This window comes from Pisolithus orientalis (assembly GCF_024613125.1).
Source record: "Pisolithus orientalis strain OTSU chromosome Unknown F5J12scaffold_36, whole genome shotgun sequence".
NCBI lineage: Eukaryota > Fungi > Basidiomycota > Agaricomycetes > Boletales > Pisolithaceae > Pisolithus > Pisolithus orientalis.
Genome location: NW_026260817.1, coordinates 86468 through 102142, shown reverse-complemented (window position 1 = coordinate 102142; position 15675 = coordinate 86468). Strand labels below are relative to the sequence as shown.

General features: G+C 49.7%; 8 protein-coding genes across 8 annotated transcripts; 5 read left to right on the top strand and 3 right to left on the bottom strand.

Moving 5' to 3' along the window:
* Positions 1 to 1421: 1421 nt before the first annotated feature.
* On the top strand, positions 1422 to 2600 carry F5J12DRAFT_725648 (uncharacterized protein; the record flags this gene model as incomplete). Its single annotated transcript, XM_051741654.1, has 4 exons — positions 1422 to 1856; positions 1913 to 2040; positions 2098 to 2156; positions 2227 to 2600. 4 exons carry the CDS (start codon positions 1422 to 1424, stop codon positions 2598 to 2600), a joined length of 996 nt encoding a protein of 331 aa, XP_051596662.1.
* Positions 2601 to 3268: 668 nt separating this feature from the next.
* On the top strand, positions 3269 to 5814 carry F5J12DRAFT_957662 (cytochrome P450; the record flags this gene model as incomplete). Its single annotated transcript, XM_051749888.1, has 12 exons — positions 3269 to 3328; positions 3388 to 3438; positions 3497 to 3586; positions 3638 to 3721; positions 3779 to 3890; positions 3953 to 4083; positions 4147 to 4277; positions 4330 to 4471; positions 4522 to 4616; positions 4676 to 4959; positions 5027 to 5209; positions 5261 to 5814. 12 exons carry the CDS (start codon positions 3269 to 3271, stop codon positions 5413 to 5415), a joined length of 1518 nt encoding a protein of 505 aa, XP_051596661.1. The 3' UTR covers positions 5416 to 5814.
* A 649-nt stretch (positions 5815 to 6463) lies between these two features.
* Positions 6464 to 7525, bottom strand: F5J12DRAFT_852967 (mitochondrial import inner membrane translocase subunit Tim17/22). Its single transcript, XM_051746585.1, has 5 exons — positions 7358 to 7525; positions 7194 to 7293; positions 6943 to 7129; positions 6720 to 6842; positions 6464 to 6662 (listed from the first exon to the last, which is right to left on the bottom strand). Exons 1-5 carry the CDS (start codon positions 7387 to 7389, stop codon positions 6625 to 6627), a joined length of 480 nt encoding a protein of 159 aa, XP_051596660.1. The 5' UTR covers positions 7390 to 7525; the 3' UTR covers positions 6464 to 6624.
* A 96-nt stretch (positions 7526 to 7621) lies between these two features.
* F5J12DRAFT_852965 (uncharacterized protein) lies at positions 7622 to 9246 on the bottom strand. Its single transcript, XM_051746584.1, has 7 exons — positions 9098 to 9246; positions 8957 to 9039; positions 8762 to 8895; positions 8630 to 8704; positions 8394 to 8566; positions 8114 to 8315; positions 7622 to 8057 (listed from the first exon to the last, which is right to left on the bottom strand). The coding sequence occupies exons 1-7, from the start codon at positions 9157 to 9159 to the stop codon at positions 7884 to 7886; spliced, it is 903 nt and encodes a 300-aa protein (XP_051596659.1). The 5' UTR covers positions 9160 to 9246; the 3' UTR covers positions 7622 to 7883.
* Positions 9247 to 9271: 25 nt separating this feature from the next.
* On the bottom strand, positions 9272 to 10447 carry F5J12DRAFT_852958 (SNO glutamine amidotransferase). The gene is made up of 5 exons (XM_051746583.1): positions 10272 to 10447; positions 10087 to 10218; positions 9838 to 10037; positions 9701 to 9784; positions 9272 to 9645 (listed from the first exon to the last, which is right to left on the bottom strand). Exons 1-5 carry the CDS (start codon positions 10309 to 10311, stop codon positions 9409 to 9411), a joined length of 693 nt encoding a protein of 230 aa, XP_051596658.1. The 5' UTR covers positions 10312 to 10447; the 3' UTR covers positions 9272 to 9408.
* Positions 10448 to 10585: 138 nt separating this feature from the next.
* Positions 10586 to 11238, top strand: F5J12DRAFT_896078 (uncharacterized protein; the record flags this gene model as incomplete). The annotated part of the gene is made up of 3 exons (XM_051747909.1): positions 10586 to 10616; positions 10671 to 11028; positions 11070 to 11238. 3 exons carry the CDS (start codon positions 10586 to 10588, stop codon positions 11236 to 11238), a joined length of 558 nt encoding a protein of 185 aa, XP_051596657.1.
* F5J12DRAFT_350594 (uncharacterized protein) lies at positions 11238 to 12856 on the top strand. Its single transcript, XM_051739002.1, has 4 exons — positions 11238 to 11479; positions 11540 to 11700; positions 11763 to 12014; positions 12073 to 12856. The coding sequence occupies exons 1-4, from the start codon at positions 11443 to 11445 to the stop codon at positions 12715 to 12717; spliced, it is 1095 nt and encodes a 364-aa protein (XP_051596656.1). The 5' UTR covers positions 11238 to 11442; the 3' UTR covers positions 12718 to 12856.
* Positions 12857 to 12940: 84 nt separating this feature from the next.
* Positions 12941 to 15649, top strand: F5J12DRAFT_746285 (calcium-activated chloride channel-domain-containing protein). Its single transcript, XM_051742080.1, has 4 exons — positions 12941 to 13268; positions 13325 to 13607; positions 13667 to 14068; positions 14140 to 15649. Exons 1-4 carry the CDS (start codon positions 13027 to 13029, stop codon positions 15487 to 15489), a joined length of 2277 nt encoding a protein of 758 aa, XP_051596655.1. The 5' UTR covers positions 12941 to 13026; the 3' UTR covers positions 15490 to 15649.
* The last annotated feature ends 26 nt before the right edge of the window (positions 15650 to 15675 follow it).

The following is a 15675-nucleotide window of genomic DNA, read 5'->3' as shown; positions in this document are numbered from 1 at the left end:
AGTTTACGGTCATCCCACCACGCCGTCGGCATGTCGATAGCTTCCTCTGCTTGACGCTATTCCATTCCATTTTAAAGCCGGCATTTCCTTTGGACGCGATAGCGGCTCGGCCGGAGAAGCATGTCGGCAACGGAGGACAGTTACTTTCGTGCGTGCTGGAGTCCTCGGACAACAGAAACGTCTCTTTGTGTGTGAAGCAGCCCCGGCCCGGATGCGAGCCACCCTCCGAGAGAAGACAACAGGGTAATACACCTGGTAAGTACATACAGTAGTCCTGAGTGCTCTTGATATCCCAGTAAATGCGACCGAATCTATGTTCGTGTCCTTGCATTTCGCATTTTGCTTCCGCATGGCAGCCTCCATGCGGTATTCTTGAATCTGGAGGGAACTCGGCACAAGGTTATAGCAAGCAAGGCACTCGAGAGCGGTGCTTCCGAGTTACAATATTACGAGCTGCTCCAATTAGGATGCATCTCATCTCATATATTCCGGGACAAAAAAACAAGGTGGCTTACATATGAGGCCTGGGCCGCCAGTACACGTCAACAACATCGCAAACCGATATTCGCGGTCTACTAAATACTTGGCTACGCGCAGTATAGTCTCGGTTCCAGACGTTGTGGTCTTCAACTTGGTCGGCTTTGGAATCTCCCGAGCACCAAAACGCAACAACCGAGTGTTAGCGCATGTCAGCCGCGACCGTCCCAAAACATCTGGTTGCGGGACCACGTGCAGTACTGATGGGGTGAGTCAGGCTTCACCCGAGATCGCGGACTATTGATCAGTGATACACTTTTTCATCTCCTTTTGATGCTTGCAGCTCTGTTAGAGAGAGATTTTTTAGTACTTGTTCGAGGAACAAGATAGCATGAGTGAGGATATGGTAGTGGACGAATGCGGAACATGATCTCATCATCTAAACCAGCTGTAGAATGTGGAGAGTAGATTAATGGGGTTAAAAGTACGTGGCTGGCCAATGGGGACCGGTTACCATTCAATGGCAAGTAACGTCTTTCCTCAGAAATCTCCCTCATTGAGAAATGGCTTGCAATTCGTCGTTAATTTAGTCTGGCATCTACCTACGTGTACGTGCTCCTTCTGTCTTGCGACTCAGGATTCTGCATGCAACGGTCTCAACCACTCTCAGTACAACTGAATGTTCAATGGCAGATGATTGTCTGATGATCAGCTCCCCAATAACAGTCGGAACCGTTAACGTACCACTGGCTCGAATGGCCTGGTTTGGCCGCATGGCTTGATGATCTCATATCCGTGGTCGTCCGTTAATCGAATGCGATTTCTACAAGGCAACCAGTGCAGTAGTGTGCAAACTAGGCATCTCCAGATGTGCAGCAAGTACATAGGGACATGAACAATTCTCCCTAGAACGTTCGCTAACCCCGTTATAACAGTCGATCCATATGTCACAGACCGTCAGCTCCCAGCTGGTCATCTCGACCTTCATCGACGCTATTCGCCCTCCATTCAATTTTATCGTCGGAGTGACTGCGTTATCTGCGTGTTTGGTCACTTTGCTGGTTGTCTTGTTCGTCTTCTCGACCCACGAGTCACGCAGGCGCCCCGTATTTTACCTGAATGTCATAGCCATCTCGATTGCTGTGGTTCTGAGCATTCTAAACGGTATCACGAGTGGTAAAGCCATCTTCGACCCATTCAGACCCACGGGAGAAGGGATTTACATCGCAACGATCTCCTTTGCGATTTTCCCTCCTGTATTTTATGACTCGATATTGCTCACTCGTTTCCTCGCCCTATACCCCGTCAATGTGACCCCCAGATCCACTCTCTTCAAGATATTTATGTTCCCATTGTGTATTAAGTGTGGTCGTCTCATTGTCCTGGCAAGTGCAAAAAGTTATACTCGACTCTATCCCTAACTGGCACCAAATAGTCCTTGTATCTTCGCAAATTCGCTCAGTCTACGAAACTACTACTGTCGCTGGAACAACATGCACAGGCTACGTGGTATCGGAATCCATACATAACGGCGGAATGGTCGATGCAGATGTTAGACAATGTGTGAGATCATCCTACATTCTCGCACAGCAAGAATCTCTGACGCGAAGTGTTATCTAGATATTCCGTCAGCATCTTTTTATACAACCTCCATGCTAGAACCTCCAAGATAAAATATTGTGGGTATTTCTCTATAGTGTCAATGTAGTGTTCACTTATCATTCATCACATACACTGGTCGCACCGGAGGGCGGATCCGGCAAATAGCTCTTACTTCTGTTGCTAACTTCGTCTTCCCCCTCTTTCTCAACCTCGCACAAATCGTTTGTATCACCACAAGTCACTCTTTCGCAACGGGAACCATGGTTCTGCTAGCAAACAACTACGTCAGTGTCATTGGTGTGTTGTGCACTACCATCTGGTTTTCTGGGTCAGAATGGGTCCGTGATACCCAGCGAACTATGGGTCCAGAGCCCTTTCATGGGTGCAGCAGCCAGGCAAAGGAAGGGCGCTTCATTAGGTTCCGACCTGGATCAGATGAGAATGATGGTTATGCAAAGCAAAGCCCCTGGTTGGTGGAGGCGGACGGACATACCTTTGGACAGGGTACTTTCGGGGCTTGAATCATTGCAACAGCCTCGCGTGAGAGTCAAACGTCCGCTCCCTAGATATTCCCTTGTTGCCCTGCGCGTGTGTATACACTTGCATTATTTTCCTTGGAAGACCTATTCGAAACTTGTGGATACAAATATTTGTACGTACGTATATAGCTACTTAGGCATTTGTTGGTCACAGATCCATGCACCTATTTCATTGCTTACTTCCTTTCAGAATCTGGATGATTCTCGGCATAATACGGCGCTGCCTGATGGAACATCAGACCGTGTGATACGATATTTGAATTTACTGACCACGCGCCCGGGGCGCATAACAACGGGTTGAGAGGCATACATATAAGTAATCATCAACGCACCGAGTACCCGGAGTCTGAGGGGTGAAGGAACGTGCCACCTTACCGTTGGCTGTCTGCTGTGGAGAGAACAAGAATTGGTTCCTTGCAGCCGGTCGTGTAAAACTGAGTCAGGCAAAAGAATAGACGATGTTCCTGGTGAATATAAGAAGCTCCACGCCTCCCACCAGCTACAAGCCTTCGATTGCCATCAAGTCTCGAGAAAAATATCAGTGTTCATCACCCCCATGTTAACCGTATTCGAAACAGTGCTAGGACGTACCTTCTATGTCACATCTCCTGCGTTACGGAGTGTGCAAGAGGTTACATTAGGGGTCCTTGATGCTTTTCGGTGCTGGTTTCTGTTTCTTCATGATTGCTCGACGATGCAAACGACCTAAGGTGAGTTGAGGAATGGCTGCTAAACACTACAAGTAGCCCTAAATTATACCGTTCCACAGCCCTCGAGTCATAGTCCAGCGTACCCGCTCCCCCCAATTATAGACATTCCAGTAGGTTGCGGAGCTTATCGATCGCGACTTTGGTGTTCAGTTACTAAAATATGATAAGGCCAGCGAAATATTTTCATCCCCGCAGAAGGCTTATGAATCGGCCTTGAAGAATCATGGACCCGTGATTGGAGTGTGGAGGAAAGGAAGGGTTTGTCGGTTCTTATCCTCTATGGGCACCGGTCTCAAACTTTTTGATTAGCTCGAGTATATCGTAGACGAGGAGTGTGCCAAGGAGGTCCTATCGAATGACCAAGATTTCAGTTTCGAACGTGGGACAGCTAGGGTAAACACGTCAAGCGACCCTTTCCCTGACATGTGAACGATGCACGCCCTCTTTTAGGTCCTAAACCTGGGGTTTATAATACCCCTGAGCACAGGCAAATTTTTCAAGGACGTGCACATGATGGTCACTGGTGGTATCATCCAAAGGATAGAAAAGATAGTGGATCAGAGTAAGTTCTGGATTCCACGTGGATCGCTACCGCCTTGGACTTGTCCCTATATTTTTTTTAAGTATTTCCCACCTTCAAACGTCAAGCTCATAGAATCGTAAAAAACTCCCAGTCATCAGGGAACGGTGTCGACCTGTTCGCACACGTGCACCGTTGCATCGCGGAGGCGATGTTAATCACCGTCGTGGGTGAGGTATGTAAACCAGTCAACATGCCGAGTTTATCACTCACGAATGGACATGGTCACCACCGAAAGAAATACGTCAGCGACCGTACCCTGCAAGTCACAGAGGAGACAGCACATGCCATCGCAACCATGACGGGTATCTACCAAAATATGTCGCCTTTCGCACGGACGTTCCCGAAGACATGGAAGGTTATAACGTGGTGCGTATTGTATCGCCTGATCCACCGTACAGAGCAATTGAGAGGCATCCAGGGCGAGACTGGTGGTGAAAGTCATTATTTTCCAATATTGTCGCGTCATCGTGCCCATCATATGGAGAGAAATTTGCAGACGCAAATACCGGCCCTTAAACTCACGTGTATCAGAGTACATCGACGAAGAGGAAAGACACGATGTAAGCAGGACTCAGCTGACTTTTGCAAACGCCCTAAGCTGCTTTCGCAGGAGCCGCTCGTCCACTACATCGCCAGAATGTACACGGACTCCCAAGGTCATGTTTCCATCCTTTCTGCAATGTGGGTGTCTACCCTGGTGCTCGCGTACGTTGAATTACCAGCAGCGTTTCGGATCCCCGGAGACTGACGCAGAGATTGGCCAGTTTTATTTTCGCATCTGTACACCAAACAGCTGCCGTCACAGTCTGGGTAGTATTCGAATTGTCCATTCGAAAAGAGTACTTAGCTTCCGTACAAGAGGAGTTATCGGCGATTGCGGATGGTATAGACAGTGGCGGTCTCCACAAGTTGACATACGATGCTTCGCGACGATCGACAGTCCTTGATTCTTTCATCCGCGAGGTCCTCAGAACCAAAGGGGACACCTTGAGTATAGTCCGTGAAACGACCCGTGACGTTTCTCTGGCAGGTCGCACCATTCCAAAAGGTTCGGTGACGCATCGTGTCTGTCTATTGAACTGCTCGACAGTGTCGTTTAATGCATCGATACATAGGAAACTTCGTTTACCCGATGACTACTCTCACGCATCGCAGTCACAGGCTGTACGGTGAGAAGGCTGCTGAGTTTGACCCGAACAAATGGCTGGAGGGGCCGGCCTCGTCGACGGTAGATCCAGGATACTTGCCTTTCGGTTTCGGAAGATGGGCGTGTCCTGGTCGCATCCTAGCGGTTACTGGTATGCAAGCGTCCGAGGTCTGACCTACTCGAGTTAACCTTTATACCACAGAGATCAAGATGATCGTACTTACCTTGCTAGCAATCTCGATGCCGGAACTTGAGGGCGGTGAATACACTGTGGTAGATCCCCTAAACGTGACAAGCGTCCCTCCGGTGGGACGACTCCTTCTGCATCCATTGGATTCAAAGCCAATGGAAAATTAGACGCATGTTGTAGGATAATGACCAGATATTAGTTATGGAAAGCCAGACTGTGAACATACGTATTGCGGCACGTCCTGGGAACAAGCGGGGAAGTAGTGGCATTCATTGCTGGCCCAGATATCGACATTGTGAGTGTAGCAGAACGAGACAGTCATGCGCCTCTCTTAGGTGCTGGGGCCTGGATGTGAATCGCCCTCCGAGTCGGAGGTGGGGAGTGCCCAGAATCGCTCGAAGGAAGATATTCGTGGGAAGATGCTTTCTGGAGTCTGTACCATCATGTCGCCTTCAAAAAGTCTGAATCTTGTCTCCTTGTTTACTGACTGACCGGGTGGCGAAGTGAGCGGAACAGGTCTCTTGCAGAAGTTCTACTGGTTTATTTCTTTCCTTTGATTGTAAAAACCAGACATTAGCAATGTTGGTTCGATCTCCCTGACTCTCTTCGCCGAGTCAAACCCAGACTACGACGAAGCAGAAACTTCTAAATGGCAAACTGTGTAGGTGCCGACTCCATTGAGCGTGGGGAACTTCGTTGGTTGAATACTAATCGGTGATGACCATCTTATCGCTCATTTTCTACTGCGTAGTTAACATGCCTCGCAGGCTTCATCTCAGACTCGATGCGCCACCAGTTTCGTCTCCCTGGGGCAGTCTGCTTGTGCACTGTATCCTCGTTTTTCGTAATGCCTCAAACGCTTGCAATCGAAATTTCGAGCATTAGCTCCAACGATCGTTGTCGATTGGTTCGGTCTAGACCTTGCCCATTGCAAACTCACTGGATTCGTACCTTGTCAATACTTGGAAGGGTAGCTCATATATCTGAAAACTGAGGATACGTCACCCTGACACCGCCTATCGGCGGGAACGTCTTCTCGATTATTTTTAGTCGGGATATTGACGCGCATACGCCGCGCCAACAAACTCGTTCCCGTCGGAGCGACAGTGCTTGATTGAGTCAAGTTTAAGGATCACACTGGCGCTGTACACGTGAGCTGCTATTCGGGACGGGCGCCAGCAGAGGGCGATGTAGGACGAGTATCTAACAATATGATGTAGTTTTTGCTGGTTGTTCCCTCAACCCCCTGCATTAGTATCGTTCGCAACTTTGGAGGGTGCAGGGAGGCATACAAGCACTCTCCTTTTCTGACGGGTGACCTCTAATGTAGAGATGGGTAAATCGATTAAAGTAAGATACGTCTAATGCAATCTGTCTTATGAGTGCGTAGGTTGAGGAGTCATGTTTTCTGGCACTGAAATAACACCCTGTTAATATATGGGCTGACAAATTTCCTGGTTGAAGCACTTACGTGGGGGTAGTTGTGGTCTTGCACCTTCATTAAACACTCGCGACAGCAGAACACCAACACCCTCGAATACACCTAGTAAAATACCACATGCCACAGCAGATCCCAACGCAGATTTAGGGCCACCTAGGAATGAGGTGTCAGTAAACATCAAAGAAACAAGTGTTACAGTGAGTCGTATGCGACACTACTCGGGGCGAATACGTAGCGGGCAAGGAAAACTCACTTCGTATAGCCAAACAACCTCCAGTCATGAAACCAGAGAGTATGGCATTCCATGCATCATCTTTTTGTCGCCACCCCTTGATTGCACAGTCGAAAGTGGAGAACATGCCACCCCAGACGCCGAAGTTTCCTCCCGTGACCGGTGCACGAGCTTTGACGGTTGAAATAGCACCAACTAGTCGTTCACCCTAAAATCCAAAGTTGTTGGTGTTCCAGGCAACAGAGACTATAAGAGAGCTAGCAGAGACCTACCCTTGGAGAATTGCGAGCACCTTTGATTCCGTGCCAGATAGCTCCACCGACTGAACCCATTGCAAAGGCACCACCAAAGTCACTTAGGATTACCCAAGGACTGGAATGGAAATGTTGGTTAGCACAGTGATAGTGTAGACATTCAGATTGAGGCTTGTGCGTACCATGGGTCGCGCGTGTGGTCTGCGTGGGCCATGACAACGCTTGTGCTCTAGGTGGGTTTCTCGAATGTGACGGGTTTTTTTTTTTCTAATAAGCTGTCCACAGTCCCGCCACGGGCACAAAAACCTTATGTTCAGTAGGTGTTTAGGAACCTGGTGGAGTTGTCGCTGAGCAGCCCACTTACATCACGAAAATTCTCGGGTCACGGGTGACTTTGCCCGATATGGAAATTCAGCTAACGCTACACAGCCACACAAGTAGGCCAAGGAAGTTCAAGCTTTTGGCAAGCGCAATCTCAAGGACAAGCTCTTTGGTGACTATGGGTAACTCATTTGTGTATGTATGTTACTCTGCATCATGATGATTAAGTGAGAAAGCCGGCGATGAAATCAACGGGACCGTCAATATGAGAACTTTCGGGCCACACATGATAAAGATAGGTGTACAAACTAGCCGTAGCTAGTATAACCGATGGTATGGGTCACCTCCACACGACACCGGCATTTAAGAATCAGGGGGAGGAAATGCTCAGGCCCAGGCATCTGAATCCACCTCCCTCGGTCTTCTAAGCGGTCTATGGTGATCATCATCATCAGCCGGTAATGCGATAGGCCCGCTGAGTCTCCGCTTGAAGAAGATGTGATACAACATAGTTGCCAGCAAAGTGAGAGGATGGAGCACAGTGAACAATATCGTAGTTGCCTAAATCAATAAGTTGTTTCAACTAGTTGCAACCAAAATAGACAAAGGATACATACGTAGACGGGCATAGGCTTCGGCTTTGCAGTCCATTCGCTGATGCATATCCACGTTGCTGCGACAGCCCATGTGATGTCTCTTCCGATGGCTATCACTGCTAATCCGAGCAGGTTTGCTGAAAATACGACAGCGAAGCCTGGCCAGGCGTAGCGATCGTAGTGCTCCGGATGGCCGGGTGAGTACGTGAGACCCAATGTTATACTGGAAGGGCATTTTTTAATGAGAAAACAAAACTTTGTTGAAGATGTTGAATTACTTACAATAACGAGTAAGGGAAACATCAACGAGAGCGGGAGAACGAAAAAGAATCGAAGCGGTGCGTGTATAAGCATCATGTCGATCGGCCGATCAGTCGTCGGCGTATGATAGACCAGGAGGACGACGTTAGAGTATGCCAGCAGGACTACGAGAATGCCTAATAATATGGTCGAGGCAAGGAAGAATCGCATAACCTTTTCGAAGTGTAAGCACCACGCAAAGGTACACTCGACGTACGTTAAGGGAACATGACTCACCCAAGCTATCGCCCAGAAAGCCATCGTCCAATTGGCGAGTACCAGTGAAATGCCCACAGCTTTGACCTGGGCCTTCTGCATTACCAGGGCTTTCAAACTTACATCCGTAAACAGATCATACTCAATGCTTACCTTCGTCTCGGCCTTTCTAGCAAAGACGAGCAACAGGCAATATCCAACCTGTGCTACGTATATCATCATCACGTAGACCGCCACTAGACCAGGATGAAAAGAGATCGAGGTCGGGTACAACCTTATTAAGTCCCCTGGGATTATGGGAATGTGAGGACGACTCGATCGAAGTTCGAACGCTACGGTAACGCCTACCAATTGTCGGTTTTACGATCGTCGCACATACAAACACAGTCACGATATTGATAAGAAGTGAGAGTGGTGTGAGAACCTGAAGACTGCAAATTCGTGTTCGTTCGTACGCTAAGCTGACGTCAAAACAGACAGACCACCCACCGAACGAGAGCGAGATAATCCCTTACTGCAGGGTTGGATGTGTCTACCGGCAACGAATCCATCTTAGAGGAAAGAACGTTGTGATGCTTGTCGTGAACCGGTGGAGGTGTCTGGAAGTAGAAGAGCAAGCCTGCCAAAGTTGCCAGAGGTTTGCACCCATCATACGACAATTACCCCAATGATGTCATCGCAGAGTCAAAGAACCAAACAGTCGTAAACAACACATCCCCGGCTCTGTGCCTCTCCAGAGGCAGAACCAAAGGTCATCTATATCGAATCTCTATGGCCAAATACAACGAGCAGTTAAACAATTATATCGAATGCGGCGATAATATGCAGTTCTGTACGAAATATTCATGGAACCGACCGTCTTTGGTGAGCTCGGGATGAAAGGTGGTTAACAAATGCTTTCCCTGGCGAACTGCCACAATGGTGCGAGGGTCCTCGAGGCCAGTATGGAGTCGGGTAGATGGGACGGCCTCGGGTGGTAAACGAGCTACGATCTGTATCGGTGGCGCATCGGGACTGGGGTGGAGGGCAAGGACCACCTGAATCGAGTAAATTAGATACGTGCTGAAGCACTGCAACGAAAATAAGGCTTACGGGTGCACGAATAAAGACACCGGTAAATGGTTTCTCCGAATCTTCCAAAACGGATACAGTCAGGGGTGCTTCGAAGGATTCAACCTAAGTTATCCCTCCTAAGTCTCCAGCGATGCCAAAAAAGATTGTGTTCATACTTGCGATCCCCAACCATTTCTAGCTACTGTCACAGATATACCTCCGAGGAGTTCCTGTCCGCCCTGCTTGGTGTTCTCCACCGCCTGGGCAAGTAGGATGGCTCCCGCACACGTTCCCCAAATAGGTTTTATCTTGGAGAATTGTCGTAGTGGTTCAAGAAGGCCGGCCAGTTTTGCTAGTAGGGCGATGGTGGTTGACTCTGTGAGGGGTCGGTGGACGATGAGTCATTGGAGGAACACACGACGTGCCTCCGCCCGGTATTATCAGGGCATCACATTTTGCGAGATCCGCTGGAGTACGAACAAGGGATACATTGATTTTTCTTGCGGATGGGATCCTTTGGAGTGCTGTTTGATGCTCAATAAAAGCACCTTGGAGGGCTGGAATGAATCAGCGAGGGATTCCGATGGCCCACAGAGATGACGAAGCTCACCAAGTATCCCGACGCCTCTACGATCCTGTGTTTGGTTCATGGTAAAAAAGAGGGAGGAAATGCGGAACGTTGTGTTCTCTGCAGTAAAACTCACGATAGATGTCACAGTAATACTCTACACGAAGATCGTGATTACGGGACTGCCGATGCCGTCCGCCACGACGCCGAAAAAAAAGAAGGCTATGCCGGAGACCCCTAAGAAGCGCCGGACCCTATTGGATCCGTGGGAAAAAGGAAGGGAACAAACGATGACATAAGCCGTTTTGGTATTCTCGGTTTTTCGTTTCTGACCACCATCTCTCTGCGTTGTCGTCATGTCCGAGCTCGACGCTGACCTCTATGGCGGTATGCTGCTGTTATCGCTGATGGAGCGCAACTGAGTTCATGGTTCATTTACAGATTTATACGGAAACGACGAGGCTGACTTTACGGCTGCAGTGGAGTTAAACGAAACCAAGGCTGACATACAGAAGCCATCCGAGACCTCGACCGAAACACCTGCATCCACCGTCTCACCCCGCACAGAACCCAGGCAGGAACCACTTTCAAGTTCAATAGCTGCCCCACGGCCGAAGTCGGAGCCTACGACCCAACCAACCTATCAACCCATTCCGACTCACTCGAGTCCGATATCCTATTCGTCAGCGCCACAACAAATTCCCACGTATCAACAGCCCCAGCCTTCCGATGGTCTCAAGTTGGATCCACCACATATCCCAGAACGAAGTATCCGACCTTCTGAGATGAAGGATGAAGGGTGAGTCATCGAGGTCGTAACCTTGGCTAATTCGAAGCTAGACCTTCTGTGGTCGCCGCTGCTGTCGCAACTTGTGGGGTTGTCTCAAAGAAATTGTTGGCCCACCAGTCAACTAGCTCTGTAGTCGGTCACGTCGTCGTCACGCCTAGCTACTCAGCTCTGTCGACTAAGACTAGGCTAGCTCTACCGTATCCACTTCCCTACGTCTAGCCTAGGCTAGGCTAGCACGACACTCAGACACAGTAGCGTCCTCTCATTTTCTCTCTGTTATAACGTCTCCTGTCCTTGAACAGATAACTAATAGCAACTTTGCTCTTTGCATGTCTCAACGTCATCCTTCGACGTGCTTGCGTCCGTGTCCAACTATCCGTGCTGCTGCTGCATGTCCAACCCTGGATTACTATCTATAGCAAGATGTTCATTGGCGGCCTCAACTGGGATACAACCGATGGTACTTACATCGTCATCAATTTTCTGTACTGCCCAGTAGCACTAAATAGGCTTTGAATAGAGTCCCTCAGGAACTACTTTTCGCAGTTCGGTAAAGTAGATGCATGCACAATCATGCGCGATGCTGCCGGACGTTCGCGATGTTTCGCCTTCTTAACGTTCGAGGATCCTGCAAGTGTTAATGCGGTTATGGTTCGAGAGCATTTCCTCGACGGTAAAATCGTATGTATTGTGTCGTGTCTGGCAAGGAGCTTTGGCGCTCATTGGCCACTAACGTCGTTTAGATCGACCCAAAACGGGCAATACCTCGTCAGGAGCACCAACGTGCTACGAAACTGTTTATTGGAGGACTCCCTGGTAGCGTCACATCAGAATCGATGCGGGACTTCTTTTCCCAGTTCGGCAAGGTTATTGATTCTACGGTCATGCTCGACCGTGAGACTGGACGAAGCAAGGGCTTTGGGTTTGTATCGTTTGAGGATACGGATGTAACACCATTCCTTGGGTTTGGAAAATTGGAGATTGATGGTAAACTTGTAAGTCGGGGTCAAGTCCTATCTCGTTATCATACTGACTGGTGGATGAATTTGCCAGATTGATGTTAAATTAGCACAACCTCGTTATCAACGTGACCATTTCAGTGAAGACACAAGGGCAAGTGGATTCAGTGCACAAGGTGGTGGCGGTGGTTTCAGCGCCGGTGCTGGTACGGCCGGTGCTACGAATGTGGCAGCTGGTATGGGCACCGCGATGACCGGTCCATCTGCAGGCAACACTCCGTTTGACCCACAAGCACTCGCCGCGCTCTACACCAGAATGTTCCAGCTTGCAGGTGGCGCTAGCATGATGGGTGGTATGGGTATGAATCCTATGATGAGTGGTATGAGTGGAGGTAATTTTGGAGCAGGTTTCGGGGGAGGTATGGGCGGAATGGGACGGGGCATGGGAGCCATGGGTATGAGCGGCGGTATGGGTGGCAGTATGGGAGCCGGAATGGGTGGTGCGGGTGGGGTTGGTATGGGTGGTGGCGGCGGCGGCGTGTCAGGTGGTGGAATGGGCAGGGGTAGCCAAGGAGCCGCGCAGGGTGGTCCTCCAACTGGCCCGAACGGCCTAGGACCTAACGTTCCTCGGGGACCACGTGGAGCACAAGGAGGACCCGGAGGACCCGGTGGGCCTGGTGTTGGCCCACAGCGAGCTGCGCAACGTGGTCAGCACAGTTATCACCCGTACGCCCGTTGATGACTGGCTCAAAAACTTAAAACTCGTGCTTGGGTTCGTGTTGCGTCTCTCGTGGTATGCCCAGGCGATACTTTGCTATTAGCTACTTGCATCGAAGTGACGTTTGTGTATGTACGAAGAATTCACCCTTCTTGCCTCCACACATTAGGCGCCAACCTGGCTACTACCAAACAAGTGTCAACAACGCGCGGTTAGATGGTAATACAGGTCCTCATTTCCCTCGTTAGCGTCAGGCGCCGTGCACTCCAAACTTACGTCCATCTTGCTGACTGCATTGTGCACCTGCTCGGGTTTGTCTCCGTGACGACCATGCCACCCCAAGTGGACCTTGTCATTGTTTTTCGTGTCTCTCCGCTTAAGGTGACATCCCTATCGAAGGAGCAAGTGCGCCAGAATGTTCTGAAAGCCGAACGGCAATACACTGCTCTAATTGACACACTCAACAGAGCGGGTCTCAAAGCAGTTGGGAGGAGCGGAGAGAATCAGGATCAACTACTCATACTCGTCACTTGTCCGCAGAATGTACTGTCCAGGCTGGTGCACTGCGAGCGGTAAGCTCCAAGGTCTCGTGGCGCAATGGCAATCCCACTAAGACTGGATTCTACAGGTATTCTGACTTCCTGTATGGTCTGCCTATGTCAAGGTTGCCGTCAGTTGAGGAAGACCTGGATGCAGCTCCACTCTCGCCAGCTGACAGAATACGTCTCGTGCACGCCTTTATATGCTCTACTCCCCAAGACGGAGGTCTTGGAATCATACCTGGATGCAAAGAATGGGACCTCGTGGAGTCCGTTATGGCACTTCACGATCACGACTTCAACGAACATTGGATACGATTATGGACAAGGCACCGTATTGCATCAGTGCAGCTCGACAAAATAAGAGATCAGGTATGTTCTCTTTATCGTCCTAAGTGGTTAATCTCTAGCTCTGATGAAAACTACATCAGTTTGGAGACTCAGTTGCCCTTTATTTCTTTTTCCTGACGGCGTACACGCGTGCCCTCATTTTTCCGGCTGTGCTTGGCCTCGTGTTTTACTTTTTCGGGACTCCATATTCGGCACTATACTCCTCTCTCCTACTGGTGTGGTCTGTCGTATTCGTGGAGTGGTGGGCCCTCCAAGAACGTATTCTCTCGGTGAGGTGGTGCACTCGTGGATCATTCCGAGTAGAAAAACGACGAGCGGATTATCATCCTGGCATGCCTTGGTGGAAGAAGGAATTCCGAAGGGTTGCGAGTATACCCATTATACTACTTTTTGCCAGCGTCCTAGCAGTCATTTTGACGGGGATTTTCGTGTTTGAGGCGTTCGTAACGCGATTATACAAAGGCCCAGGACACCAGATAATCGTGAGTTTACTCTCATTACCGTGTTATCGTGTCCCGTTTTTCTGAGTAAACCTGCTAACACCTTGCGACAGTCTTTCACACCTACGATCCTGTTCATGGCGCTCGTACCCAAGGTCATGGCCAGTTATAAGTCATATGCAAAGCGGTTCACGGATTGGGAGAACCACGCACATCAATCGAGTCACAGTAATTCGCTAGCGATCAAAGTGTTTGCGCTCTCCGCAATGAACGCTTACCTTGGTCTTGCGCTGTCTGCATTTGTGTATGTGCCTTTTGGAGAAAGTGTCATGCATTTTGTGCAACGATATATTTTCTCCGGGAGTCGTCACGCAGCCGTCATCCTCGAACGATTTAGTATAAACTTGAACGACACCATCAAGGTCGGATCGGGTGGTGGTAGAGGGGAGAAAATGGTAGGAAAGGTGACCGCTCACAACTTGTTCGAAGCCGATAGGGAGAATGCGCGGCAAAAGCTGAACCCTTCGAGGTTACAAGAACAGATGTTCGCGTTCATCGTCACGAACCAGGTGGTGAACAACTTTATGGAGATCGGGTTGCCTTACGTTCTGCGGGCTATTGAATCCTTCCGGAGTGGAAAGAGCTTTCGCAATGGCAAGATAAAGAAGAAGCGTGTTGCTTTTGACGACGAGTCTGTCGGACATGGACAAAACCAGGGCCAAGCTCAGGAGAAGCGTACCAAAGAAGAACGCGAGTTCCTTGAGATCGTGCGCAGCGAGGTGACACGCCCAGAATATAACGTTTTCGAAGACTATGGAGAGATGGTGACGCAGTTTGGCTATATTGCGTTGTGGTCGACGATCTGGCCATTAGCACCTCTCATGGCGTTGCTCAATAATTATATAGAGGCACGCTCTGATGCTTTCAAGATTGCGACCCACGCGAGGCGGCCGATTCCCGTCCGCACGGACACGATTGGGCCCTGGCTCGAGTCGTTGTCGTTCCTGACCTGGCTCTCTGCCCTTACGAACTCGGCACTCGCGTACCTTTTCCGCCCTCCTGATCACGAGCTCAGCACTCAGATGGACGTGAATGGGGACGTTGGCACACATCTCCACCATCACCATCATGGTCACGGACGCAATGGGTTGGCCGCGACGAAAGAGTTGCTTGGCCATGCGCTTCTCGTTGCGCTTCTCGCTTCGCATGGATACTTGCTGCTGCGCACCATAGTAAGACGCATACTGGAGCTTGCGATATGGCGGGGCAGCGAGGAGGCAAAGGAGGCGGAGAGAGTGAACAGAGAGATGAAGGAGAAGTACCTCAAGCAGTGCACGTCGCTCACCGGAGAGACCAAACCTGTTTCTGTGGAGGCTTCCGCCGGCGTCAGAGATGAATGGGAGGGGTTCTGGGCAGTCGATGAAGGAGTTGAGGAGATTCAGAAGCTTGTGAAGGACGCATAAGCTGGTTGCTTTGTGATTCTTACGTCTGTTGGTATACGTCCGATGTTACATTCGTTCTGACACGTTGATTTCCATGTATGCTTGCGCCCGGCGTTCGTGTTGTGCATGTCAAGTGTACCCTTACTACTGAGCATTTGTTTCCGTACTACCTAATACGACATGACCTTGTTCTTACATATGCCAGGT